Source organism: Gobio gobio (assembly GCF_949357685.1).
Source record: "Gobio gobio genome assembly, chromosome: 13".
Classification (NCBI taxonomy): Eukaryota; Metazoa; Chordata; class Actinopteri; order Cypriniformes; family Gobionidae; genus Gobio; species Gobio gobio.
The window spans coordinates 17171612-17199369 of record NC_137106.1 but is presented as its reverse complement, the minus strand read 5'-3'; the positions used below and the strand labels follow the sequence as shown (position 1 = coordinate 17199369).

The 27758-nt window shown below is 39.6% G+C and overlaps 1 protein-coding gene across 1 annotated transcript in view; it reads right to left on the bottom strand.

Moving 5' to 3' along the window:
• ldah (lipid droplet associated hydrolase) overlaps positions 1 to 27758 on the bottom strand; it is a 57913-nt gene that overhangs the window by 7016 nt on the left and 23139 nt on the right. Inside the window, exons 4-6 of the mRNA XM_079832521.1 lie at positions 22706 to 22875; positions 16596 to 16836; positions 22 to 104 (exon numbers count right to left, since the gene is read on the bottom strand). Of these exons, the coding sequence (XP_079688647.1) occupies positions 22 to 104; positions 16596 to 16836; positions 22706 to 22875 (494 nt within the window). The remainder of the gene's footprint in view (positions 1 to 21; positions 105 to 16595; positions 16837 to 22705; positions 22876 to 27758) is intronic.

The window sequence follows — 27758 nt, the reverse complement described above, 5'->3', positions numbered from 1 at the left end:
CTCTAATCTACTGTTCATTACCTTGCTGAGGTGTTGACGGATGGTTGCGTTGTCTCTTTCTACAACCACTCTCATTTCTTGGCTTCCCATGTACATTCCATTGGCTGTAGTGACAGAGACAACAACAGAGACAGACACGTGGATTAGCATGTTAGAAAATTGCAATAAACGAGGTAGTGCAAACAGAACTTTGTAAACATTTGCATTACACATCGGCCACTGCAAGGTTTACTAAACACGTAGAGTATCAAAATTAAATACACATCCAAAAACGTCTCAATCTCAAAGGCCAGTGCTCGCACAAACATGGAAAAAGCAACCAGATCATGAGGATTACATCTGTTCCCGTTCATATTTACTGGATGTAAACTCCTACTAACAGTTTAATGATGCACAATGATGTCATTGTTTTAGGGTTCAGACTGAAACTGAAATGACGTATGTCGGTTGTGAATATTTTTCATATAATGTGTTCCCGGGTCTTCACGTGCAGGCCTTGCAGAGTGGATAGTTAAAAGAAATGGCATAGGTTTTATATTCCATTATATTCCAGTGTCTGTTTTGTTTTGTTTGTTTGACGAGAAAGAGGGTTTATTACACTATACATAGGCTAAATATATATTTATATGAACAAAGAAGCTGATATACTCTATATCAATCATCATCTTAGTGTGTGTGTGTATATATACACTATATGTACAAGTCACTTATGGTCACCAATGCTGCATTTATTTGATCCAAAGTACAGAAAAAAACTGTAAAATATTATTACAATTTAAAAATTTTAAGTTTTAATACATTTAAAAACATATTTTTTTCCTGTGATAAAGCTGTGATGTCATTACTCCAGTCTTCAGTGTCACATGATCCTTCAGAAATCATTCGGACCCACTTTATATTAGGTGGCCTTAACTACTATGTACTAACATTTTAATTAATCATTTGAGACAATGCACTTATTGTGTACATACATGTTTTTACATTTTAATAATTGTAATTACACAGTTGACACTTCCCTTACACCTAACCCTACCCTTAAACTTACCCATACCACCACACCAGTCCCTAACTCTACCCATATCCCACCTCAATATCAGCAAAGTTGTTTTGTAATACAATTTGAACACAGTAAGTACATTGTACTTATTTTTTTTATGTAAGTACATAGTAGTTAAGGCCACCTAATATAAAGTGGGGCCAATCATTCTAATATGCTGATTTGCTGCTCAAGAAAAAAATATTATGATTTATTATCAATGTTGAAAACTGTTGAAGTTTTTGCTGCTTAACATTTTTGTGGACAAAAATGACACCATTCAAACATTTGTGGTAAGATTAAAAATGAACGACTAAAAATAAAAAAGTACACTTTTATTCATCAAGGATGCATTAAATTGATCAAACGTGACAGTGAAGAAATGTATAATGTTACACAAGATTGCTATTTAATAAATGCTTTAATAAATGTAATAAATTCTGTTCATTGAACTTTCTATTCGTCAAAGAATCCTGAAAAAAAGTATCACAATTTCCACAAAAATGTTAAGCAGCACAGCTGGTTTCAACATTGATGATAATAAATGATTTCTGAAGGATCATGTGACATTGAAGACTGGAGTAATGGCTGCTGAGAATTCAGCTTTGCATCACAGGAATAAATTACATGTTAAAATATATTCAAATATATTTTAGATATTCAAACATTTCTTGTGAATTAATCTGAATTAAACAGACAAAAACAAACAAAAAAATAAAACTAGAATGTTGGGTTTCTATGTTTTATGGGGACATTCCATACACATATGCCTCTATATTCCATTGTGTATTCTAGCCCCTACCTAAACCTACACACACACACACACACACACACAAAATCTTGAGATTCATGAGCAAATTCGAGCTTGTTGACCTTGATGCCCTTGGCAACTATTCAAAGAGACTGATTCTGATCTTGCACGGGCCAAACATTTGGCCAAGAGATGTGTTAATATCCTTTCTCATCAGGACATTCCGTTGATGATTGTTCACCCTCAGACTATGGAGGAAGTGTGTACATGTGTGTGTGGGTGCATGAAGAAAGCAAGTGTGTGTGTGTAAGGGAAAAACTCCTCAAATGACTTGCTTCCACTGAGTGAAGAGGAAGTGAGGGTATGATCACACATCCACAAGCCTCTAACGCTATCATATTAATCATGGCCTGTGCACTATAACATCCAGCACTGTTAACGCATTTCACAAGACAGAGAGCCACATACTAAAAAGGGGGGAAACGGCAAGTAATCAATTGTATCCCTTTCTCAAAGCAGAAAAGCATTGAATTTTTACGAAAATAATAATTTAAAGTTACGCCATGTTTCATTAGTAAGCTCATTCTTAATGTTTCCTCTTTCAGACTGGAGAGTTTAATTCAGCACTATATTTTACAGAGGAAATGGTTTTTGGAAATGGGGAAAACTGAATGAAAGCCTGTGCAAACTAAGGGGTTTTCCATGTTTCATTAGTGGTGGTTGCGAAAAGAATTATTATAGTCCTCCTTGGTATGAATATTTCCCTACTAAATAGTATGCAAAAAAGCAGTACATCAAATGAGTACCATGTCCGAATCCAAAGTATTCATAAAAGAGTGCAAATACCCATGATATACTGCTTCTATCGAGATTCTGCAGTGTGCATCTGATGTTGTAGGTCACATGACAGTGTCAACATGGTGGATGTAGTATATGTCCAGATTGTATTCATACTACACACATGCATATCAATAGAATATCATACAAACTTTGAGGTGAGTTATTTTTATTTGCGCCGGTAAACGACCCCCCAGAACCTTTTTCAAGAGGTTTTTGTTGCTCCTTTAGTAAGACCATGACAACTGATCATTAAAGTGTACAAATCTAGCGTTCGTTCTGATCTGTAACTTCCTTAAATGCACGCCTTCGCACAAAAAAAGAAAACAGAGTGTGCCAGTCATATTTCAAAGAACCGAGCAAGAGGGACTCATGGTAGAAAGTCTCCTTTATTCCCAGCATCAGAGAGGTTTCAGAGTCACTTAAGTGTTTGGGTTGGCTGCTGTTTGCTTCTAAATAAATGTTAAAGTTATATGTAAGCTTTCCTTTGCATTTTGATGTGTACTAAAGGGAGACATAAGTCATTTGAGATGGTGCAAACAAATATTTACCATATAACACAATGAACACATAGAAGACTTACTAAGGCATCTAATTTTGTTACACTAAACACATCACAAACAACATCTCCACCCACTGAGGTAAACTGGATCAGAGGATGTTTAAACTAGAGGGTTTTACAGAAGAGCAAAGTTCACTGCATTTTCAAAAACCTTTACTCTATGATTCAAATACAAGAATCTTTGTAAGCAAATAATTAGCTTGGCCTGTTCCAGTTATTCAAACAAATCATGATTATGTGAGATAACTGCAATCATTTTGCACTTTAAATCTCTATTACATATTATTCAAATCTATATCCAAATATGAACATTTTAAGTGAACATATTTCAGGTACTTTAAGAGTTTTATTCATTATAAATCCATGATGCAGGTTGCTACTTTCTCAATGCGGATGGATTGGGATGGATGGATGGATGGATGGATTGGATTGGATTGGATTGGAATGGATGGATTGGAATGGATGGATGGATGGATGGATGGATGGACCCTAACTCTTATTAATATTCAGGTGGGTGGGTTAAAACAAATCAAGAGTGTGAATGGAGAGTGGGCTTAACTAATTAAAATTATAATATTATAAATGCTAACATTTCTTATTTTTATGTTTTTCAACCCTTTGAAATATCAGTTTAGAACACTCTTTAAAGGGTTAGTTCACCCAAAAATGAAAATAATGTCATTTATTACTCACCCTCATGCCGTTCCACACCTCTAAGACCTGCGTTCATCTTCGAAACAGAAATGAAGATATTTTTGTTGAAATCCGATGGCTCAGTGAGGCCTGCATAGCCAGCAATGACATTTCCTCTCTCAAGATCCATTAATGTACTAAAAACATATTTAAATCAGTTCGTGTGAGTACAGTGGTTCAATATTAATATTATAAAGTGACGAGAATATTTTTGGTGCGCCCAAAACCCCCCGAAATAATTAATTATATAGAAATAACCGATTTCAAAACCCAGCATCATGAAGCTTCCGAGCTCATGATATAGTTTGCAAATAATAGTTTGATGATTTTCCTCACAGTTACTGCACTCCCAATCTCTTTCTTTATTTTGTGAGTAAATTCTGTTGAATAAATTATATGGCGTGTTTTGAAATCGTGTTCCGAAGTGTTTCCGAATCGTGTCATTTGTGTTCCGAAGATGAACGGAGGTCTTACGGGTGTCGAACGACATGAGAGTAAGTAATTAATGACAGAATTTTCATTTTTGGGTGAACTAACCCTTTAATGGATCTTGAGAGAGGAAATGTCATTGCTGGCTATGCAGGCCTCACTGAGCCATCGGATTTCAACAAAAATATCTTCATTTCTGTTCCGAAGATGAACGGAGGTCTTACGGGTGTGGAACGGCATGAGGGTTAGTAATACATGACATTATTTTCATTTTTGGGTGAACTAACCCTTTAAATCAAACATTTTATGTCTCCTAGTAATTTGCATTTTGTTTAATGTAAATAAATGACTTCCCCTTATGTGTATAAACATACTGTAAGTGACATGAAAAAAAATTGAGAATTTTTACCTTATTTGTATGACAATTAATTATCAGAAAGTCTTTCATAATCATAATCATACAGTCCTTTTAATACACCTTGTATATATTTGTATATATTTTTGAAAAGGTGGGATGACAGATAGGAGGAAAAACCCCTAAGGAGAAGGTGGGGGGGGTGGAGAGGTTGAGATCTGTTGAAGAAGATGGGTGTGCCAGTCTTGGGGCAGTGATCTGCGAGACATCCCCTGTTCTATCTCACTTATCTCAAGGGGGGTATCGGGCTGGGGGGTTTGGCAGGGCACAGCATTCCAGTCAATTTTACACATCCTCACACATGCACCTAGTTAACAACTGACTGAAGAGGTACAACCGCGGGATCTGTGCGCAAAAACGCAGACACACAAAGACGCAAACACAAGCGTCCTGGGTGCCTCTATGTGGCAAGGCACAAAATCAAGATGGGCATTTGATACATAACATGTCTACGGACTTTCTTCATTAACATCAATTAATATTAGGTTATGCTTACATTAATTATGAATTGTTCATTTTTGAAAAAGTTGCCGTATAGTAAATGCATATGTTGAAATGGTCCACTTCTCTGAAGTATTTCATGTCAAACTACCCATATGCACAGTGCAAGCTCAAGCTGGGATGAAAATGTATAACTGAGCCAAATGTTCATCAATTAATCAAAGTAATGTCTAATCTTCAAAGATGTATAAAAAAAACACAAAACAATTGCAAAACACTGTAGTGATTCAAGGAGCAAAAGGAGCCTCACAAACAAACAAAAGCTTTTAAATGTTTCATCCTGTTCAGTTCAAGATGCAGATGGGGAACAAAACGTTTTCTTCCACTGTGCCTCTTTACTCTTTGTATTTGCTTCCCAGTTGTCCAGTTGATATTTATTTTACACCACACACTCCTCTATTGGCTCTAAAACCATCTATTTACTTCTTTTCTCCAGTCACTTTGCATTAGTAACACAAACAAGGCAAGTTCATGATCTGAAGTCCACGGACACAGAAAGTACTGCGTATCATCCAGTGTCTCCACCGATGGCACAGACCACAAAGTCACAATGTGCTTCTCTTTATTTTATTTCCCTTTAAAAGAGCTAAGTGAATGTGACAATTATATTCTCCCTTCCAATTCAATAACACGTTGTAATAAAAAGCCACATCAACTGAAATACAATACAGGTTTCTTTTCTCATTACGTTAAAAAGAACACAAGGTGGGTGGCCATGATCCATTGCACCTCAAGTAAAGTCACTTGCCAGTTTGGAGAGCAGTAATTTTGGGGAGTTATTCTAATAAACAAACCTTGCATTATCATGTCATCACTTTTTCATTCATAGCCCTAATGAACAGGATATTCCTATTCAACGCTTTTGAGGTGACTTGTTCTCTTTTTTCATGACAGATCACACCTGATGCCTAGGCCATGAACTATAACTACTGTAGTTATGACTATGTAAACAAGGTTTTAGAGAAATTACAATTTCAGGACATGCATATATACATAAACAACATAATCAAAAGCCACAATGAGAAAATGACTGTTGTTACATACTGGATGAGAATAAAAAACAACAACAAAAAACACATTTTTGAGGGATTTTTACTGCCCCTATAGGCCAACACAAGAGTTGCAGATGTGGTTCTTGGATCTCTAGTAAAATGATAATATAAAAATACTAGCCCATGGACACAATGTCATAAAATGACAAACCTTCAATATCAGGCAGCACAACGCTCTATGAAGTGTGGAAAATCAGGAATCTATGTATTCAGCTTTGACATGTTCAAGTCTCGACACTCAATTGTAATATAAATTGATTTACAGATGGAGTAAATGATGCATATGAAAATCATAATCCTTCAAACCTTCAACAGATAATGAAATCAGTTCTGTGATCATAACAGACAATAAGATTGTCACAATAGATGACATTTAGATCTTTATAAAAAAATCGTAGGATAGTCAAAATCAAATAGATTGCAGTTTAACTCTAACACTGAAAACAGATGTGATAAGTTTACATAAGTGTAAATAAAAATGGACAATCTGAACTTGTTCCAAGAGGTCTCATCACGTTGTGTGAAACGGCTTATTTGAAGCTATAAAATATGATCCGGTTGGTTTTTGCATAACTGTTAAAATGCATCTCAAAGATGCCATTCTTTAGGCACCACATTGAGCACTGCATCTTTTTATTGTGTCCTGCTCCATCTAATGGTGATGTGCAGGCAAATACTAGCATAGCTTCCATGACATGGTGACTAAACTGATTCAAGGATACTTCTTGGTATGGCTGCATCAGTCATTGATAAAGTTGAATGAGAATGTACTACTTTTGTTTGTTCAAGCAAAATGAGAATTTGAGTGATTCTCAAGGTCTTGAAAAATAAGAACATCTGCAAGGAAATAGACTGATCATGCTTAGACATGGTAGATCATTATGGTTAACTATGGTTAACAGTTTTTTGCCCAAAATGTTGCTTTTTATGTAATGAAACTAACCCACATTTAAGTGTTGATAAAAATAATGCATTAAGCTAGATTAAAAGTATTTTTGTTTAAAAGCAGAGGGTCTGTTCTTTCTTTTGACATATTCAGATAATCATACAACCAAATATTCTGGGGGCCATGAACATTTTGTGAAAACGATCAAAAATGCTGGTGGTGGCTGGCAAAAAAAAAAAAAAAAAGACATGGCTTAGACATGGTAGATCATTATGGTTAACTATGGTTAACAAACTGTTACGGTGACCACTGACTTCCATTGAATGGACAAAACATGAAAATGAGTAAATGATTCCTTGCCATTGACGGAAATGTCTGTCATTCATGAAACAATGCTACTCCGCCAGTGATAGAATTTTCCAGCTTTCCGTGTTTCCACTGTTTAACAGTATCTTCTGCAAGAGTACAGAATCTTTGGATGAAAACACAGTCGAAAAATAAGCAGAAAAAAGCAATAGCATAAGCAAAAAAACGTGGTCATCAACATTAAACAGCATTAGGGCTGGACCAGAATATTTGAATATTCGTTCAGTGGGTTGATATTCGATTAAAAATTTTGGGATTTGAATATTTGTTTTCGGGGGTTTTTTCCTCGCAAACCCGGCATCCCCCTCGAAATGGTTCTCATTCTCGCTTGAATATAATTTACACTATAAAATCTGGCAAAATACAATACTCTTTTTTTTACAATTATCTTATATCTTAGCTGTTTTTAATAGGATGGACAGTTGAATAGGAACCCAACCTTTTTATACTTCATAAATATATTTGCTGCTTCTTAGCGTTCCCTGCTTGTGCATTGTACGGCCGTGAATGAATGACAGTGTGGCCGTGCGCATTTTACTTTTGGTTTAGAATTAGCGCCAATTCGGGGGCGGGTTTCTTGAATGGTGGGTTCATTAGCCAATTATTCTTAATGAGAATCACAACAATAAAACAGTACAATGACAAACTCCCTTATATAGGCGTTTTTACATTTCGCGTTGCTGAAATAAAATCTTCTGCGATTGTCTTGTTATTCAGCTCCTCGCTCTTGTGATGAATGAGATCTGACTCCTGCTGCTGGTCTGTGCTGCAACTCTCGTTTGGCTCACGCTGAACGTTCAGTTTTTAATTGTAGTTAATCTGTTCTCTAATCCGGACCAGCCCTAAACAGCATATAAATCAAAACGGCCTAATATTACCAAATTAAATGTCAACCTAGGATGAGGTATAGAGCTGTGCAACCTTAGGGGTGTTGATTGACTCGATCTACTCCATGTTTTGATCCGATCTGGATGTAGTATTTGACAAAAACGTGATTTTCTCCGTTTTTTGCCCAAAATGTTGCTTTTTATGTAATGAAACTAACCCACATTTAAGTGTTGATAAAAATAATGCATTAAGCTAGATTAAAAGTATTTTTTTTGTTTAAAAGCAGAGGGACTGTTCTTTCTTTTGACATATTCAGATATTCATACAACCAAATATTCTGGGGGCCATGAACATTTTGTGAAAACGATCAAAAATGCTGGTGGTGGCTGGCAACTAAAAAAAAAAAAATTATATAAAAAAAAAACCGCTGGCGTGGAAAGAGTTAGGCTGAAGGCTGATTTATACTTCTGTGTCGGACCTGCGACGTAGCCCGGTTTTTATTTGCACTTCTGTGTCATTGTCTACGTCGACGTGCAATTACACATGCAGCGGGAGCATGATGGCAGACCAATCACAGCGCTTGCAGTCCATGTAGAATTGACGCATTGTTTTATTTTTGGAGAGGTGCACATCGCGTGCTACACACAGTGTGTAAACTCGAGCGCAGAAGTATGGGCTTTATTCTGAGGGAATTATATCTTTAAGATTAACAAGAAGAAAAGTCACAGTGATGTACTGCTAGATGTACCCATTGTTTTTCAAATCTATGATGAACAGAAACTGCAGTAAGAAACAATTGATCAACGGCCAAGTAATCTTGTGTTTTGTTCAGTTACAAGTCTACAAATATAAAGGTTTTCCACATATTAGCCTACTTTTCAAGCAGAAACAGGTGGCCGGAGAAGGAAGTGAATATGACTCAAAAGTAAGGTGGCAGATAAGAAGTTCACAAGTTTAGCCTCTAGCTTCCAAAATCAGGTCGATGTTAACTTTGTTCCGCTCTAACAGGAAAGGGAGCTACTTGCCGCTACGCTCTGTTTTCCAGCTTTCCCAGGTGAGTCAAATTATGATCGGAACAGCAAAAGAAACTAAAGACAGAGGAGTTCAAACTGCATCTCCAGAGAGGGTGGGTCAAATCTCCCGCTTCTCATAAATTAGGCCAACAGAAGCCTGGATAGAAAAGTGCAAAAGTGTTCAATCATAAAAACCATGTCATGAGAACTGGCATAAGTGGTTAGGTGAGTGAAAACAGAAGCTGTGTGAAGTGGAGTGTTGAAGACTACTAAAAGGATAAAGCATATTAGAGACCGTTACATAGCCGCTTTCCCTGTGGATCTGCGAGCAGGCATGCCTCATTGACATTTACGCTCCTAGATGCAGAGCCTTGATGTCCGCAAGACAGACATTGTGTGCATGCTCCACATGCAGTTAACATCAAAATATCAACATTCTCAGTTTCAAGGAAAGGGATTTCTGAGCAAATAAATCCTTAAATGTGCCCAGGAAGTTCCAGCTAATAGCAACATGCTTTCTTAATTAAGTCTGTCAACTCGCCATTAATTACGGTAATATAAGACAGAGAGTCAGAGCAGCTTTTCGTATGCAGTCACGGGCCAGCACTCAATGGTACAAAACGCACGCATGCACATGTGTACATACAGGACCACCTGGCCTTTTCAATGAATAACAAGAGATTAAACTTCCTTGCAGCAGTATTCCAACATTTGTTGGTATTTAATAAGGAAAGGGAAAGAAAGTTGCACTTGAACATTTTGTTCAGATGAAAAAAGAGCTAAATCCATTCCAATTGACACTACATGAGAAGTGCTAATTAGATTAGATTAGATTCAACTTTATTGTCATTACACAAGTACAAGTACAAGGCAACGAAATGCAGTTTAGGTCTAACCAGAAGTGCAATAGCAGCAAGTGCAGGATATATACAATGGTTGCGTAAGTGCAGGACATAAAAATGTTCTGAATATATATAAATATGTATAAGTAGAGAGATGGTTATTACTATAAGTAGAACTGAATTTACAGATGAATATATACAGTGAATAAATATACAGATGGCTATTACTATAAACAGAATTTACAGGTGAATATGTACTATGAATAAATATACAGATGGCTATTACTATAAACAGAATTTACAGGTGACTATGTACTATGAATAAATATACAGACGGTTATTACTTGAACAGAATTTACAGTTAGAGGTATACAATAATATGTTAGGCTAATATGAGGAATATAGCAGTGGATTAAGTTAGTACAATAAATTATGGACAGAGCTATCCGAAAGAAAGTGTAAAAGTGCAGTGGAAAGTGGTTGCATATTCCAGTTAGAAGTACGGTGCAAAATGCAAATGTAAACATTGTTACTGTAAATACAGTCGGCAGTGCAGATGAGCATTATCCAGTTACGGTATGGTGGTGCAGAATGCATAAGTAAACAGTTGTTACTGTGATAAACAGTCAGTAGTGCAAATAACAAAGTGAAGGCAGATGTGAGGTAGGAGAGTTATCAGTTTATGAGGGAAGTGGATCAACGGGGGTTTGAGTTCAATAAAGAGACAGCTCTGGGGAAAAAACTGTTCTTTAGTCTGCTGGTCCTGGTCCGGAGGATCCTGAAACGCCTGCCGGAGGGCAGGAGAGAAAACAGTCTGTGTGCTGGGTGAGAGGAGTCCTTGAGGATGCTGCGAGCTCGATGCAGACAGCGTTTCCTCTGGATGTGCTCGATGGCAGGCAGTGGGGTCCCTGTGATGCGCTGGGCAGTTTTCACCACCCGCTGCAGTGCCTTGCGCTCCGCAACAGAGCAGCTCCCATACCACACTGCCACACAGTTGGTCAGGATGCTTTCTATTGCGCAGCGGTAGAAGTTCACCAGGATGGCCGAGGAGAGCTGATTCTTCCTCAGTGTCCTCAGGAAGAAGAGGCGCTGGTGAGCCTTCTTGACCAGGCTGGAGGTGTTGGTCGTCCACGACATGTCCGCCGAGATGTGGATCCCCAGGAACTTGAAACTGGAGACACGCTCAACAGCCATTCCATTGATGTGGATGGTGTCGTGTGTGCCTCTTGACTCCTTCCTGAAGTCCACGATGAGCTCCTTCGTTTTGGTGGTGTTGAGGAGCAGGTTATTATCAGCGCACCATGTGGCCAGGTGCTGGATCTCTTCCCTGTAGGCAGTCTCATCGTTGTTGCTGATGAGACCAATCACCGTAGTGTCGTCCGCAAACTTGACGATGGAATTAGTTCCATACACAGGCTTGCAGTCGGAGGTGAAGAGGGAGTAGAGAAACGGGCTTAGCACACAGCCCTGTGGTACACCAGTGTTGAGTGTGATGGATGTGGAGCAGGTGGATCCTGATCGAACATTCTGGGGTCTGTCAGTTAGGAAGTCCAAAATCCAGTTACACATTGAAGTGTTGATGCCCAGGTCTCCAAGTTTGGCAATTAACTTGGATGGGATGACAGTGTTGAATGCTGAGCTGAAGTCAACAAACAGCATGCGTGCATAAGTGTTTTTACTGTCCAGATGGGTGAGCACAGAGTGCAGTGCCATGGAAACGGCATCCTCTGTGCTCCTATTGCTGCGGTAGGCAAACTGGTGTGAGTCCAATGTGGATGGTATAGAGTCTTTTAGGTGTTCCAGGACCAGCCGCTCAAAGCACTTCATAATGATGGGTGTGAGTGCTACAGGGCGGTAGTCATTAGGGCACCTCGGGCTGGAGTGTTTCGGCACTGGCACAATGGAAGTGCGTTTAAAGCATGATGGTACAGCTGCTTGGGCGAGTGACAGGTTGAAAATGTCTGTAAAAACCCCAGCGAGCTGCTCCGCACATGCCCTGAGCACACGTCCAGGGATGTTGTCTGGTCCAGCAGCCTTGTGCGCGCTGATCCGGCTCAGTGCCTTGCAGACATCTGTGGTGGAGAGTGTGATTGGTGGGTGGTCAGCTGAGGGTTTGAGCTTGGTGGCAGTTTCTCTGTTGTCTCTTTCAAAACGAGCATAAAAGTAATTTAGCTCATTCAGGAAGTTGACATCAGTGGCTGCGGGGGTGGAGTGGGGGGGTTTGTAGTCACTGATGGCCTGGATGCCCTGCCACATGCGTCGAGGGTCAGAGTTGGAAAAGTGACCCTCAATCTTAAGCTTGTAGCAGTGCTTGGCCTTTTTGATGCCCCTCTTCAGGTTTGCCCTGGATGCGCTGTAGGCTTGTGCATCTCCTGATCTGAAGGCAGTATTGCGTGACTTCAGCAGGAGTCGTACTTCCCTGTTCATCCAAGGCTTCTGATTTGGGTATGTGGTGATCTGTTTCTGGGTTGTAACACTGTCGATGGTGGTATTGATATGATCCAATACTGAGGAGGTGTAGGAGTCAATGTCCGTGTGAGCGCCACTGGTGGCTTGAGAAGCAAACATACTCCAGTCTGTGTTTAGAAACCTTTCCTGGAGTGTGGAGTCTGCCCCCGCAGGCCACACCTTGATGGTTTTCATTGATGGCTTCACGCGGTTGATGAGGGGTGAATATTTGGGTCTGAGAAACAAAGAGAGGTGGTCTGACTGTCCCAGGTGGGGGAGGGGTGTCGCAACGTAAGCGCCAGCCATGTTTGTATATACATGGTCTAAGGTTTTGTTTCCTCTGGTGTGGCAGGAAACATGCTGGTGAAACTTGGGTAGCACTGACTTTAAGTTTGAGTGATTAAAGTCACCTGCAACAATAAACGCAGCTTCCGGGTGATCAGTCTGTTGTTTACTGATGGCTGCGTGAAGTTCTTTCATAGCAAGCTTGGCATCAGCATCGGGTGGAATATAAGCTGCTGTGATAATAGTGGAGGTGAACTCCCGCGGTAGATAAAACGGTCTACATCCAACCATGAGAAACTCCAGGTTAGCTGAACAATGACTCCCAACAATAGCAGAGTTTGTGCACCAAGCTTTGTTAATATAAATGCACAATCCACCCCCTCTGCTCTTCCCAGAGCCATCTAATGTTCTATCCGCCCGGAGTGTGTGGCGTCCCGCTAGCTCGATAGCGGTGTCCGGTATTCCGCTGTTTAACCAGGTTTCCGTGAATATTAGGACGTTACAGTTCAAAAGTTTCTTACTGTGTGTGATGCTGAGTCGAATCTCCTCCATTTTGTTCACTAGCGACCGTACATTGGCAAGGAAAATGCTGGGTAAAGAGAGCCGATGAGGAGTAAGCGTTAGCTTAGCACGCGTTCCTCCACGTCTCCCTCGCCTTTGTTTACGATCACGCCGCCGTCTGCGTGCACTTCCGCCCGGCCGGGTAGAGTGCAGAGTCACCGGTGTCTTAGCGATCTCAGGAAGGAGTTGTAGATTGTCCATAAAACTGTCGGAAATTCGCAAACCAATATCCAAAAGCTCAGCGCGGGTGTACGATGTAAAGGCACAACTGTTCTGTGCGAACAGACCCGAGAAGAACAGGAAAAATACCGCAAAATTGCAGAATCTGGAGAGACGCTGAGCCTCGCGATCTACTCGCGCCGCCATCTTGGTCACTATATTGATTAAAAGCATGCTTACGAGCACTGTCAGAAGCAAACCTCCAAATCCCTGCGCAACACAGGGAGAAAGAAACTAAAGGTAGAGCTGTCAGCATAAAAAAAACAGACCAAAAAGGAGAAAAGAAGGGCGAGGGAGAAAACTGGTTCTTCAGAGCGACTAGAGAGTGGAGCTCGCACTAATGCCTCTGGGCTCTACTGAGGCCTCTTTGGCAGAGACTCTCCGGCCATCACAACATCCATCACTCTCCTCCCAGGACAGACAGGGAAAACACTCAGCCTTTCACCTAGAGAGAGACTACGTTAGCGGTCCGTTCGCTCTCCTGCTTGCTGGAGAGGCCTCTTAATTACTTCTACTCACAACACTTCATCTGCACCATTAGTTCATGTACAGAAAGCCCTAGAGATCAAATATGAGTTATGATAAATACAACTTTATTCAAAACATTGTGAGATACTGCTCTCTTGGCTGCCACTCAAATATTATTTGCGTTTTCCCTCTCTTTGGCCTCCACGCTATCTGAACTAAATCGGCAGAATCATCTTTGAAGTGGTGATATACTTCTTATCGTCCGATAAAAAGAGAGAGCAACGCATCTGAACAGTCAAGGTTTGGAGGGATGCCAACATGTGAACTTCTGAAAGGTTTCAGCACCTCATTGAAACAAGGATTAGATCTTTGGAGCAGAGTCCAAGCTGAGAGAGATGGAAATGGAGACCGGAGGGGACATCACTGAGGTGAACAGAAAGGTTGCGTGTCTATTAGTGCTTAGAATATTACAGATGCTGCAAAAACATTATCACATGCTGAGATGCATCCCAACAAGAAAAAAACATGACCAATGCCAGTAGATATTTCTGGGCCAAAAAAAAATTCTGAGGTCATTAAGGGAGGGGGGCGGGGGTAAACTGTTTTTGTGAAATTTATTTCAAATTATGGAATAAACGATAAATTATTAACCAGAGATATGAGTCCTACACTGTTATGTAGGGGTGTGAATCGTCACTGGTCTAACGATTCAATTTGATTACGATTATCATGTCAACGATTCGATTCGGTATCACGATGCATCCTCGATTTTCAAAATTACTGCACATGGCTACATTTTGTCATTGAATACAAGCAGTCAGATATATATCTACAAGAAAGTACACTTCCTGAATGTAGCAAACATAAAACACAACTTAAGTCTGAACACAGAAGAAGACAAGACCATTTAGAAAAAAAAAAATGCTAAAAGCACATGAAACTGTCAAGTAGTGTAGGCCTACTCAAGTTACAATAATGCTCACACACTCGCATGCATGCAGCCTGGCACACACAAGCTCGCACGCACGGACTCGCACGCAGACACTCACAGTTAAAATATGTTTTTTTACAATGTTAAAATAGTGTGTGTATTTTGTATTACTCGCTTTTGTGTTTCGCCTCCCTCCACCATTTTACGCTAGCAGGAAAAGCGCTATATATATATATATATATATACACATATACATATACACACACACATAAATACATAGACACACAATTCATATACAATTATAAATATATATAAATTGGTTGCCTTTCATTTGGCTATTGAAAAACATTGTTTAACTACCCAATACACACTATGGGCCCTATCTTGCACCCAGCGCAATTGACTTTGTACACCGTGTCATTCCAATTTTGCACCCGCGCAAAGCGCGCTTTTCCCTCCACAGAAGCACGTCGCTAAACTAGTGAATGAACTTGCGCTCCCTGGGCGGTTCAGCGCAAAAAAGGAGGCGTGTTCCGGCGCAAACAATCCCTGGTGCTATTTTGCTGTTCCATTAAACAATTGCGCCACTGACCAGAAAAAACCTAGTCTAAAGTCAGTGGCGCGTTGCGCGTTGTTCATTATGCTATTTTAAGGGCGCATGCTTGACCATAATGTATAGCGTGCACAACGCGCATACACTTTGCTCATGTAATCTACACAGATGCAACAGTTATTTTTGCAAATCATAAATTGTTACACTAAAAAAATATTAACACATGAGATGACGGAAATCATTGTGGTGTGCCACGAAGATGTGAAAAAATAGGCATAAATCTAGCTTACAAATGATTCAGGCTAATTGTAATAATTAAGGATAAGACCTGTTTGCCCAATAGTGGCAAGACATATATGTATATAAGGACATCTGACAAATTGGTTTGTCCGTCAAGAACCAGGAAAAAAAATCGACTGAAAAACTGAAAAAACTGAAAGACTGAAAAAAAAAGAAGACTGTGAAATCACCTTTACCATAATGTACAACATTACAACTTCACTTCTCTGTCTTTCACTGCTCTTACAAGAACATCAGTCTCCTCGGCTGTGAACCGCTCCTGGCGTGCGCCTGGTAAATACGCCATAATAATAGCAATCCATAATGGAACTTGCGCACCTGCTTTTAAAGGGAATGTTGGATGACGCTCTGATTGGTTTATTCACGTTACGCCCAAACCACACCAATGAATAATGAAGCTACTTCAGACCAACCCATTTTAGATTTGCGCCGGGCGCAAGAGCCATTTATCCCGCCGGGAAAATAGCAACAGCGCCGAGACCCGCCCACAAAGTTACTTGCGCTTCGCGCTTTGACTCTTGCGTTTCAGATCGTTAAAATAGGGCCCTATATTTCTATAGCTTGTTCTATTAAAACAATACAGTAAAAATTTTACAGTTGAGAACACAAGGAAACTCACCAGCACAGTCGACATTGATCAGGCTGACGGTGGATGGGATGATGGAGGTGTCCAGTGTGTACAAATTCCTCAGGGCCAGATGCACCATGCCGATCTTCAGCCTCTCTGGAAGGAGGGAGAGCAGGAAGATGGGCAAATAGAAGGCGTACCGCAGTCGACAGAGCACAGGGGTCATGACCTTGCCTTGAGGGCTACAGGCCATGCGCTCAATCGTGGGGAAGAGCATCACTGCCTTTACAACCTAAGGATGAGAAGTACATATGGAGGTTTTTGAGATGAACCTGGGCCAGGAAAACTATTTCAATTCCTGCACTTTCCCTAGGCCCATTTACATTTGGTCAAGTTAAGTAATTGACACTTACGAAGAAAAACAAGACCAGCAGAACAAAAATGTTACATACTGAGATGTAACGCATAATATTTATGACAGCATCGCAAGCACTTCACTAATCATAACAAATGACATGTCTTAATTTCAATGCTTAAGAGTTATCAAGCTATGAAAAATGACATGTCTGTGCTCTTGCTATATTATGAAATCGATAGGAGAGACAAGGGAAGGAGGGAACAGAGAGGAGAGAGAGACTTCCAGAAACAGGAAACACCTGCCTCTGTTTGGCCATTGAGTAGAAGGCAGCTAGACTCATTCAGTGAGTAAGACAGAGTGGATGTGCTTCATCTGTCTCTACAATCCTTTGCAGTTGCAGCCAAGTATTTTTCAATGAAACTAAACAGTGCAATATCTTCTATTCTCTTGTGTAAAATATGTGATAGCCAGCACAATTCTTTGTCAGCAGTGCCAAATGCAATCTATTCAGCTTCAAACCACTAAACTTCAAGCTCAGCTAGTTCTGCAATCCTGAAAGAGTGCTGGTTTCATCACGCCCCGGCAACAGGCGAACAGGCAAAGTTCTGCTGCCGCTGAATTTATCATCTGAACGGGCCTTCAGGAACTGAACAATATCTATTCCTGTCAGTGGGAAAGATATCCAAATCCAAATGGATGAGCGATTCACATCCCAGAGTTCCTCTGGCATAACAATTACAATAGAGACCATTTCAGAATGGAGATCAAATTAGTTGCTCTGTTTATGTGTGCAAAGACAAAATCTATACAGTTTACAGAACTATAAACTATTTTCTGGAGTGAATTGTCCTTTTAAAACCTGATTTTTTCCAGCTGATGAACGACAAAAACATTGACAGCCAATCAGAATTCATCATGCTGTAACGAACTCGAGCATTTAAAACGGCAGACAAGCTTAGAATAAACAGAATTATATCATCTGCTGGTGTGGAGGCTAATATATTTATCTTTATAACTGGTGTGAACGGGCCTTAAGCCTCAACTATCCAGTTGGTAAGATGTTCTGAGCAGTTGTTAGCAGATATACAATTGCTAAGATGTTTTGTTGGGTTTCTAGGGTGTTGTGTTGTTTCCAGAACTCTACTATGCAGCTGATAAGGTGTTCTAAGTATGAGTAATAGTACTAGGGATAGTGGCCACTAATACATCTATACAAAATCATCTAGTCCAAATACAGCTACAGGAAGCATACAGCCCTCTCACATAATGCTTTTCATCTGCTATTGCTCATCCTGATGCCCATCATTTGTCAGACAGAGAGAGAGAAGGAAAAGAGGCAGTGAAAGAGAGAGGGAAAGGTGAAGAAGAGGGAGTGTGTGCGGAGCAGGTGATCTTTGATGTGCAAGTAGTGCTTTTGACAAGAAGCAGTTCCTCTTCCTGGAGGTCACAGGAATGTAACAGAGAACACAGAACAATCTGACAGAGTCTCTGGGAGTGGCTCTTTAATCAGAGAGACAGACGGCCAGTCATACACACACACACACACACACACACACTTCTCCTTCTAGAGGGTTTCTTCTCTGGTACTGCTGAGGTCAGGAAGGGGGAAGGAGCACTCTGCATCTGGAGAAGGGGCGAAGAGAGTTTAAACGTCACAATCTGACTTCCACGGATCTGTGATGTGAGGGTGCGATCTGATAGTGGAGGAATGTTAATGATGCACAGATCTACTGGAGCTTCAGACAGTATGATGGATCATACGGCAGTCCAGACCACATCTCTTTCAACTCAACCACTAACAGTGAGTATCTCAATGGTAATGTGATGCAACGACCGCCTTTCCTCACGTCAGCACCACTCCGTCTCTTCGATTGCTGCCTTGCAGCCAGGCTCCCGAATGGATCAGGCATGATAGAGGAGAGGTGTTGAACTCTGTTGGAAGTGTGTGAAAAGGTACACCTGAAGTCAAAAGCACCTTGTCACCGCTTCCCTTAGAATAGATAAAGACTGGTCCCTATTCCGATGGGAAGCAGAAGGGAAATCCCATTATGTTACTAATTTTGATGAATGAATGCCCTAGACCAGGCCATTATGCCCCTCACACTCTGCCAGGCTGAGGGAAACCACTGCCCCTTGCCTGCCAGACCGAACAACAACAAAAAATGATCAACCGTGTGACTCCAATGGGCTGGACAGTCCATGGTCACGTCTGGGAGCTTTCAAATCTGGAGATGTTGCGAGGGTAATCCGAGCCAGGGCAGTGTGCTGTAATGTTTACGCTTGTGTTTGGCTCAAGCTGTGACTGTAACGATGTTTTATTTGAGTAAAGTATGAAATCACACCAATACTTCAGGACTGTCAGTCTGACCTCTGCTCCCCGAACGGAGGCCCACCCTGAACGCTGCGACACACACTCGCCCACAAGATAACCCACACATCCAAGTCCTCACCTCCGGGAAGAGAGAGAGACACACACAGTGTTGTGTCAGGGGAACTTGAGCACGCCATCAGTCCACTTAGGGGGATGACAGGACTAGTCAAGTATTCTTCCTAGTGAGCATCTCCAATCCATCTTCGGCTATCCCACAGAATGCATCTTGTTTAGATGAGCCAGTATTTTGTTTAGCAACTCACTGAATCGACTCACTGAATCGATATATAGATATATATATACCGAACAACAACAAAACAACTAAAGGTCTACATGGTTATAATATATATATATATATTATATATATATATATAATATATATATATATATATATTATATATATATAATATATATAATATATATATATATATATATATATATATATATATATATATTCATATATTATTTCCAACCTGCTTCAGCACACTTGCCTGTGTGATCCTAAAGAGCTTGATTAGATGGTTCAAGTGTGTTTGATCAGGGTTGGGTCCCCAGGAGCAGGGTTGAAGACCTCTGATCAGTATACATTGTACTGCATGTTATCTTGCTTATTTTGCTCAAGAACATGATCTATATAAGTCCAGATGTCAAACTAACAAGAAACCACAGGTCAAGGGCTGTAGGCCAACTACACAACTTTGCAATGCTATGAATGGTCGTTGGAACTATAGTTTGGAAAACACCAAATTGTTGAAACATGTTGGTAACGACAGAACGTGTGACCATAGTTGATGCTTTTGGGACACTCATCCCCCCATGATTTTCTTTCTTCTGTTGCACAAGATAAGATATTATGTTTAAGAATTTTTTAACTTTTTTTTGTTCATATAATGAAAGTCATTGGGATCCAAAACATCTAAAACATTGGACCTCATTGACTTTCATTGTTTTAACAAAATAACTCTCTAAACTTATAAAAATATATTTTTTTTAAAATATATTTTTTGTGTGTTTCACAGAAGAAAGAAGGTCATACAGGATTGGAACAATATGAGGGTGAGTTAAGACATTGAAGAGTTTTTACGGCTTTCCCTGTTTTCACTGTATCTCCAGATCAAAACACAGGAAAAAGAAGCAGAAACGAGCGATCTCATATGTAAGCAGATGCATATGAAAAATATTGCGATCAACAACAATAAACAGCATATAAATCAAAACAGCCTAATGTTACAGAGTGAAATGTTGACCCAGGAAGGGGTTAGGACCGTGCAAGCTTTGGGATGTTGATGGACTCAATATAGCCCATCTGTGTTTTGCTCATTGTACTGAATCTGACACCGATGTAGTCTTTTTTTATCAGCTTTTTGTTCAAATTGTTACTTTTTTTATAAAACTTACCCACATTCAAGTGTTAAAAAAAAAAAAATGAATTGTTGTTTAAAAGCAGATGGTCTGCTCTTTCTTTTGATATTTTGCATGTTCAGATATTCTTACAGCAAAATATTCTGGGGGCCATGACATTTTTGTGAAAATGACCAACAATGCTGGCAGTGGCTGGCTTTAAAAAAATAAATAAAAAAAACACTCTGGCAGGCAAAGAATTAATAAATTTTTTGACTGCAATCAGAGTGTAATTAAAAAATACCATTGTAAGAAACATTATTTATGACACTATTAAAATGTATAGCAACATTTCAGCCAACAGCTAAAACAGTTAAACCAAACTTTATATCTATGCAAACGACAAAGGAAATGACATCAACTTCCCAAGGCAGGAGGAGTCATAAAGCACTTTCCTCGCCTGGTCCCAAGCGCTCTACCTCAGGCTGAGGTGTCGGCTGGAAAAAGGCCTGCAGATTTCCAATCTTTGCTGTGGCATCACATCTAAGCAACAAAACAATTGCTCTCTTTAGACTGTCAATTCTACAACTGGCACATAATACAGTGTCACTGTTACAACAAGTAAGTGCTTCAAAGGAAACAGGAAAGACTTTTGAACTGGACTCATGACAGAGACAAACAAATGAGCACCTCCATGTGCAGTGAATCAAACACTTCCTCTAGTTTTAGGGAGGTTTTCCAACCTACCTCATGCGGCTCCTAGGTCCGAGGCTGAAATTTGCAAAACTTCTCCGCCATAAGTGCACTAAAAAGCCCCTAACATCATTTACACTGACTGGTCTCTTCTACTCCAAAACAAATATCTAGAGCCCATAGTAACAGTTTTCTGATTATCACACATCATATGTTACCAGGAATAATCGCCAGGTTGGCTTCCTGGCAGCCTGCAATCTGGAACGAGAGGAAATCTTTTTCTCCTTTTGTGCATGTTCGCTCTGAACCATATCTGTACATTGTACAGGGGTTTAACTGGACATCGTTTAAAAGGAACATATTCGAATTTTGAAAGAGACTAAAGGTCTACATGGTTGGCAATGTTTTAATGACCTGGAATGAATCATATTTTTCATAGATTATGAAAGGAAAGAGGACCTTCGAATCAAAGAGTGTGATTAGGAGGTTGTGTCACCATTAAAAGGGAAGAAGGGTCCAAACTAAAAGTGGGTTGGATGTGGATCGTCTCCAAAACTATCAGACCATATATTTAATCGCACTGCAAAAAAAGTGGTACATAACTGAACTGGCCCCATTACTGCAGCTAAAATCCATTTCCCTTTGCCAAGAGGAAAACACACCCCTCTAGTGAGGGCAAATACTAAAAAAAGAGGTTAAGAGAGAGGGAGGAAAAGTTTTTTGGGTAGAGAAAATGCTTAAAAATAAAAATGACAAGGAGCACATCTTAAGAGCAGGAAATCCCCAGAGGAAGAAAGAAAATCAAGGTTCTTTTCCATGTTATTTAATCTCCTGACCTTTTACACAGCAAGAAAGGGGAACAGAAGTGTTTTATTATGCTGCTGATTGGCATTGTCTCACTGAGCTGACAATGCCAAGTTGCAAATCACTGAGGTGGTCTGTGGTAGTTCTGCAGACAGCAGTACTATAATGTTTAAAGTGGAGAATCGAACAGAATTAGTAGATAGTCTCTAGACGGGGCACTGAAACAGTGGTCATTATTGAACTTATAGAACCAATACCAAGAGCAATACCCCTTTTTTTGGGGGGGAGGGGGTAAACAGTTTGGGATTTGGAATTTAAACGAAATGGAAAATATTTATGTCATTTTTAGATTAATTTTATGCAAAAATTTAATATATTTAAATAAATGTAAGATTTTAGTGTGTTGAAATTCCTCTATAAATGCGTAAATATTTTCATTCCAAATCAGATAAATGCATTTATTGTGTTACAACATTTAATCTTTATAAATGTATTGATAAAAAATAACAAACCATATCCAGCAACTCATAGGGTAGGGTGTTACATTAGCCACATTTTAGTTCAGTGAATACTTTCTCATCCAGACGCTTATACCTTGAGCTCTGGGTCTCTCTTCATCATCTCCAAGATGATGTAGCAACCGATGGAGTGGCCAATCAGCAGCAGGTTGGTGCCCCGAGGCACATGCTTTCGAAGGAAGGCCAGCTTGTGTTCAATCTGCCCGTCTATCCCAAAAACATCCTCCTTCTCTGTCACAGATGCATCTTTGAAGGAAAAACAGGGAAAAACAGAATAGAAAAAGCTTTCAAACCAAACCCAATGTACATTATCACATGGTGGCCAGGACCCTTGCCAACACTTTCATCATGACCTAGAACTAGTAAATACAGCAAATAATATAATTAGACAAAGCTGCTTAGTTTGATCGATTGTGGAGATCCGATCACAGCTGAATGTGAATTGTAAAAGATCCAGAAGGCACTTTTAAATTGTTAAGCGCTCCATATAAGAGGCTTTCTTTCATCATCTTGATCTTGTTCTTCATTATTTCTTTGGAAAGGAGTAAAATTACGCTCTATTGAACAATCGCAGTAACTGGAGATCCTGATAGTGCTTGGCGGGCTTTGATATTAATATCTTCCTACAGGTGCTGAATTCACCAGTATGAACCTGAGAAAGGGCAAGAATTAGAAAGACAATGGACCGCGCAGAAACAAAAGAATGACAGAAGAAGAGAGAAGAAGCTGGACCGAGGTGGGGTGAGGCTGAGGCATTTATCACTGTGATGAGTTATGGGAGCAGAACTGTTAATGATGAGACAGGGGGAGAGAGGAGTACCAGCGGGGAGAGAGAAATAACTCAAATTAGCTTCAAGACATAAATAGACAAAGTGCTCCTTCATGAGACATCTCACAATATATGGTTTCTGAAGCACACTGCATCTTCTCCTCTTTCTACAATAATAAAGATATTTCAACTGACGTAGTTGCACATGGCTAATTACTTAGACCTGTTTTATGATGAGAAGTGCTGGAATAACAAATCCTAAGGGTCTCGTAGATTACCTCAGATTGGACTCTTGTTGAAAGACAAATTAACATTTTTATAAATCGTTGTACAGAGTGTTAAAAATGTAGAAATTAATTTAATTTTTTTGCAAGAATATCAGATTTTTTAAACATTGCTTTCATGAAGTGTTCAATTGAGTAAAATAGATCTGCTACCTCCACTGACCTTCACATCTTTATGGAAGATAAAAATGGAGTTGGTGGGGGTGCCGGAGGAGCAGGAGGGGGACCACTAAGACCAAAAGGAGTGCATATGACCTTAAGGTACAGAAACATGCAGGAGAGATAAAAAGGAAGCCGGAGAGAGGAGGAACCAATGAAACCCATTCAAAAAGTTCAAAACGTTAAATCATTTTCATTGCATAAAATACCAGTGGATGTACAAGAATGATAAGATAAGACATACACATTAAGAGGGGCCTGAGACAAAATGCAAGACTCAAAATAGTGTGTGTTACATGTGCATTACAGCTTAAAGCTGGGTTTTGGGTTTGGTGGAAAATTGCTAGGCCAAATTCACTGCCAAACATCAACATATCAAAGTTAAATGGCACGTGACTTCATTATCCATTCTGTGGCTATAAACAACCTGTATATCAATAAATATGGATGTTTTTTACATGAGAAAAGTTCACAGAACCAAACAAATCAGTCAATGTATTATGAGTTATAATGATTTCACAAAAAGTCTGAATCTGTTCTATCTAGCAATCTTTCTGACAGATGCTGTTTGGCTTAAAATGTTGATGTTATACTAGGGCTGTACTATTAATCGAAAAATAATCAAAACCGAAATTCAGAACCTCTAACCGATGTATTTTTCCCATGTCGGTTATTTCGGGTTTAGTCACGTGACTCCGCCCATTCAGTCACATCAAGTGCCGTTTGCAGGCACACAGAGAGATGCAGGAGCAGTTATCTGTGTTTATAGATGACCAGAATTACTATAGTAACTGCATGTTTTACACAGTTTATACAGGCAAGTTAATTGCCGTTCTTATAGCCTATGCGCTGCCAAACACACACACACAGAGACGGCACGCGCAAGCCACGGAGCCAGATCGCTTTCACTTTCGTCCTCATAACGTTTGTCAAGTAAATACGTTAAAATTCTTGCCAGTTTGAACATTTAAAGCGATTGTGCACTATTCAAAAACAACAACCTCTTTCAGACCTCTTTCACCTGTGTCCTCACAAAGCTTTGTCATTTGTGTGTGTTTTAAGGCCTGCCAGTTTGAACATTAAAGCGATCTTAGACCATCAGATGTGTATTATGTTGAACTAATGCCTGATATATTGTGACAAACGAACACTCAGACAGAAGCTCGCACATCACGTGAAGATCGCGCGCAGAGAGCAGCGCAGAAACGCAGTGTCAACGCTGTCCTGACTAAAGTAAAGTCACTAATGTAGCTTAGAAACTCAACCGTTATAGGCATATAGTTTAATACCTTTGAAGTAAGTTCAAACCACAGCTTCATAATGAATAGAGACGGTATGACTAATTCACACACACAATCACTCTCTCATTAATGCATTCAAATAAATGTAATGAAGGCCTACTGGGCTAATTTATCTGTATCTGATGTACAACAAGCATAAATCTGCCCCATAGACAATAACTGCTGAAAGCGAAAGCGTTTCTTTCAAGTAGGCTATTTTAAAATCACAAAGAAATGCATTTTTTCATTAGAAAAAAATAAATCCATCTTTAATAGTAGAACTTACATTCAAAACCTTATCAGGAAAAAAATGGAAAGCAAAAAAAGAAAGAAAAAAGAAAAAAAGATCGTAAATTAATCGTAATCGAGGTAAAATGTTCAATTAATCAAGGTTTTTATTTTTGTTTAAATCGTTACAGCCCTATGTTATACACTACCATTCAAAAGTTTGAGGTCAAGAGAAAATAAAAAAAGAATACATTTTAATCATTCTATTCAGCAAGGGCTGAATAAAAGTCACAGTAAAGTCACAGCAAAGACAATTATAATGTTCTTAAAGATTTCCATTTCATGTTTTATGTTCTTTTGAACTTTCTATTTATCAAAGAATCTGAAAAAAGATGCATCACACTTTTCACAAAACCATTAAGCAGCATAACTGTTTTCGGCATTGATAATAATATTAAATGTTTCTTGAGCAGCAAATCAGCATATTAGAATGCTTTATGAAGGATCATATGACGCTAAAGACTGGAGCAATTGCTGCAGAAAATTCAGCTTTGATCACAGGATTTAAAATATATTTAAATAGAAAAACATTATTTTAAATTGTAATAATACTTCACATTATTACTGTTTTTACTTTATTTTTGATCAAATAAATGCAACCTTGATAAACATAAGACACTTCGTTATTATAACTATTTATTGTTATTATGACAGTGTTAGGATACTGAGTAGGACCTTAAAGGGGACCAACTCTACAGCACACACATCATTTTAGGAAAAACTATTTATCCAATAATATTTTTTTAAAGTACTGACAGGCTCTCAATCCAGTGCTATTTTCATTCATGAATATAAGCGAGAGATCAGTGACTGAGCCGTGAAGTCAGTGACCTGTGCATGCACACACATTTAGCTCTCCCCAACCACTTCTTACCCCTCATTTCCCATTTTCCAAATCTGATCTTGATTTTTTCCCGAAGTTTCCCACTGAAGTTTGCCTACAAAGGGGCCCTACATGTTTATCTACCAGCACAGAGGGGCACTATGAGCTCAGAGCCCAAACACCAATGAGACCAGTTCACACAATGAGTGGCCTCTCAGGATTACCTCATGAACATTTAAGACTATCCTACACGTTAAACATACAAAACCTACACCCAGCTACATTGACCTACCTAAATTCACCACCATTAAAGCAATCTTTAACTATTGAAAAGAAGATTACAAAAAGATTCTTCTTCAGTAAATTATATTTATTAAATTATATTATATTTAGTGCTGGGCAATTGATTAATCGTGATTAATCGCATCCAAAATAAAAGTTTGTGTTTACATAATATATGTGTGTGTGCTGTTTATAATTATTATGTACTGTATATATAAATGCACACTCCATGTAAATATGTAAGAAATATTTGCATGTATATATTGTTTGTATATATATATATATATATATATACTGTAATCTCACTGTAATCTTGGAATTAATCTAGATTAAAATGGCTCATTTGAATTCTGCCGAATATGTGTACTCGCAAGTGTTTGTAGTTTGAATAATAAATAACTTCTGTCCCTTTAAGACCTGACGCACGCATGGATCCCAAACACTGTTCCTGTGAGCTGGTTACGACTGTGTTCATGTTAAAACTCACCAAGATGGGCATTGACACAATTTTGAGTGTATTTGACCATTAATAAGATGGAAAAAGGAGCTCATTTTTGCACTTGTAAGTCAAATGCGGCTTTATTACGGTATGTGTGTGCGCTTCAGATGTTAGCGCGAAATCTGCGGGAATTAGTAGAATTAACGCTATGTGCAACCCCGCGTGAAATTCAGACCGGTCACACCAATACTAACACGCTGTCATGAGGGAAAATCGTCCGGTTACGTATGTAACCCTCGTTCCCTGAGGAGGGAACGGAGACGTACGTTAGTGACTAACGAATGGGGGTTTCGCTTAGAAGCCAATCATCTTCATCGTATTCAACAGCGCCCAATGGCAGTGCCAATGCCATGGGCATGCGGAATTTGCATGCGTAACTCCGCCCCACCTCGTGGGTATATAAGGAAGTACGCTGCGAACATCGCATTATGTTACTGCTGCAGGAGCCAAGACTGAACTCCTAGCGTTCCAGGCAGCACAGCTGACGTGGCTAAGGAAACGTACGTCTCCGTTCCCTCCTCAGGGAACGAGGGTTACATACGTAACCGGACGTTCCCTTTCGTTCAGTCACTACGACGTACGTTAGTGACTAACGAATGGGGGAACCTGTAAAACAGCGCCACTCAGCTGTCAACCAGTGCCCTGCGTAAGTGTGAGATCCCGCCACTTAAGGCCCTAGGACTCCCACTTATCACAGGATTACCAAGGTACACTGGGAAGCATATCCCAGTGAGGGAATGCCAAG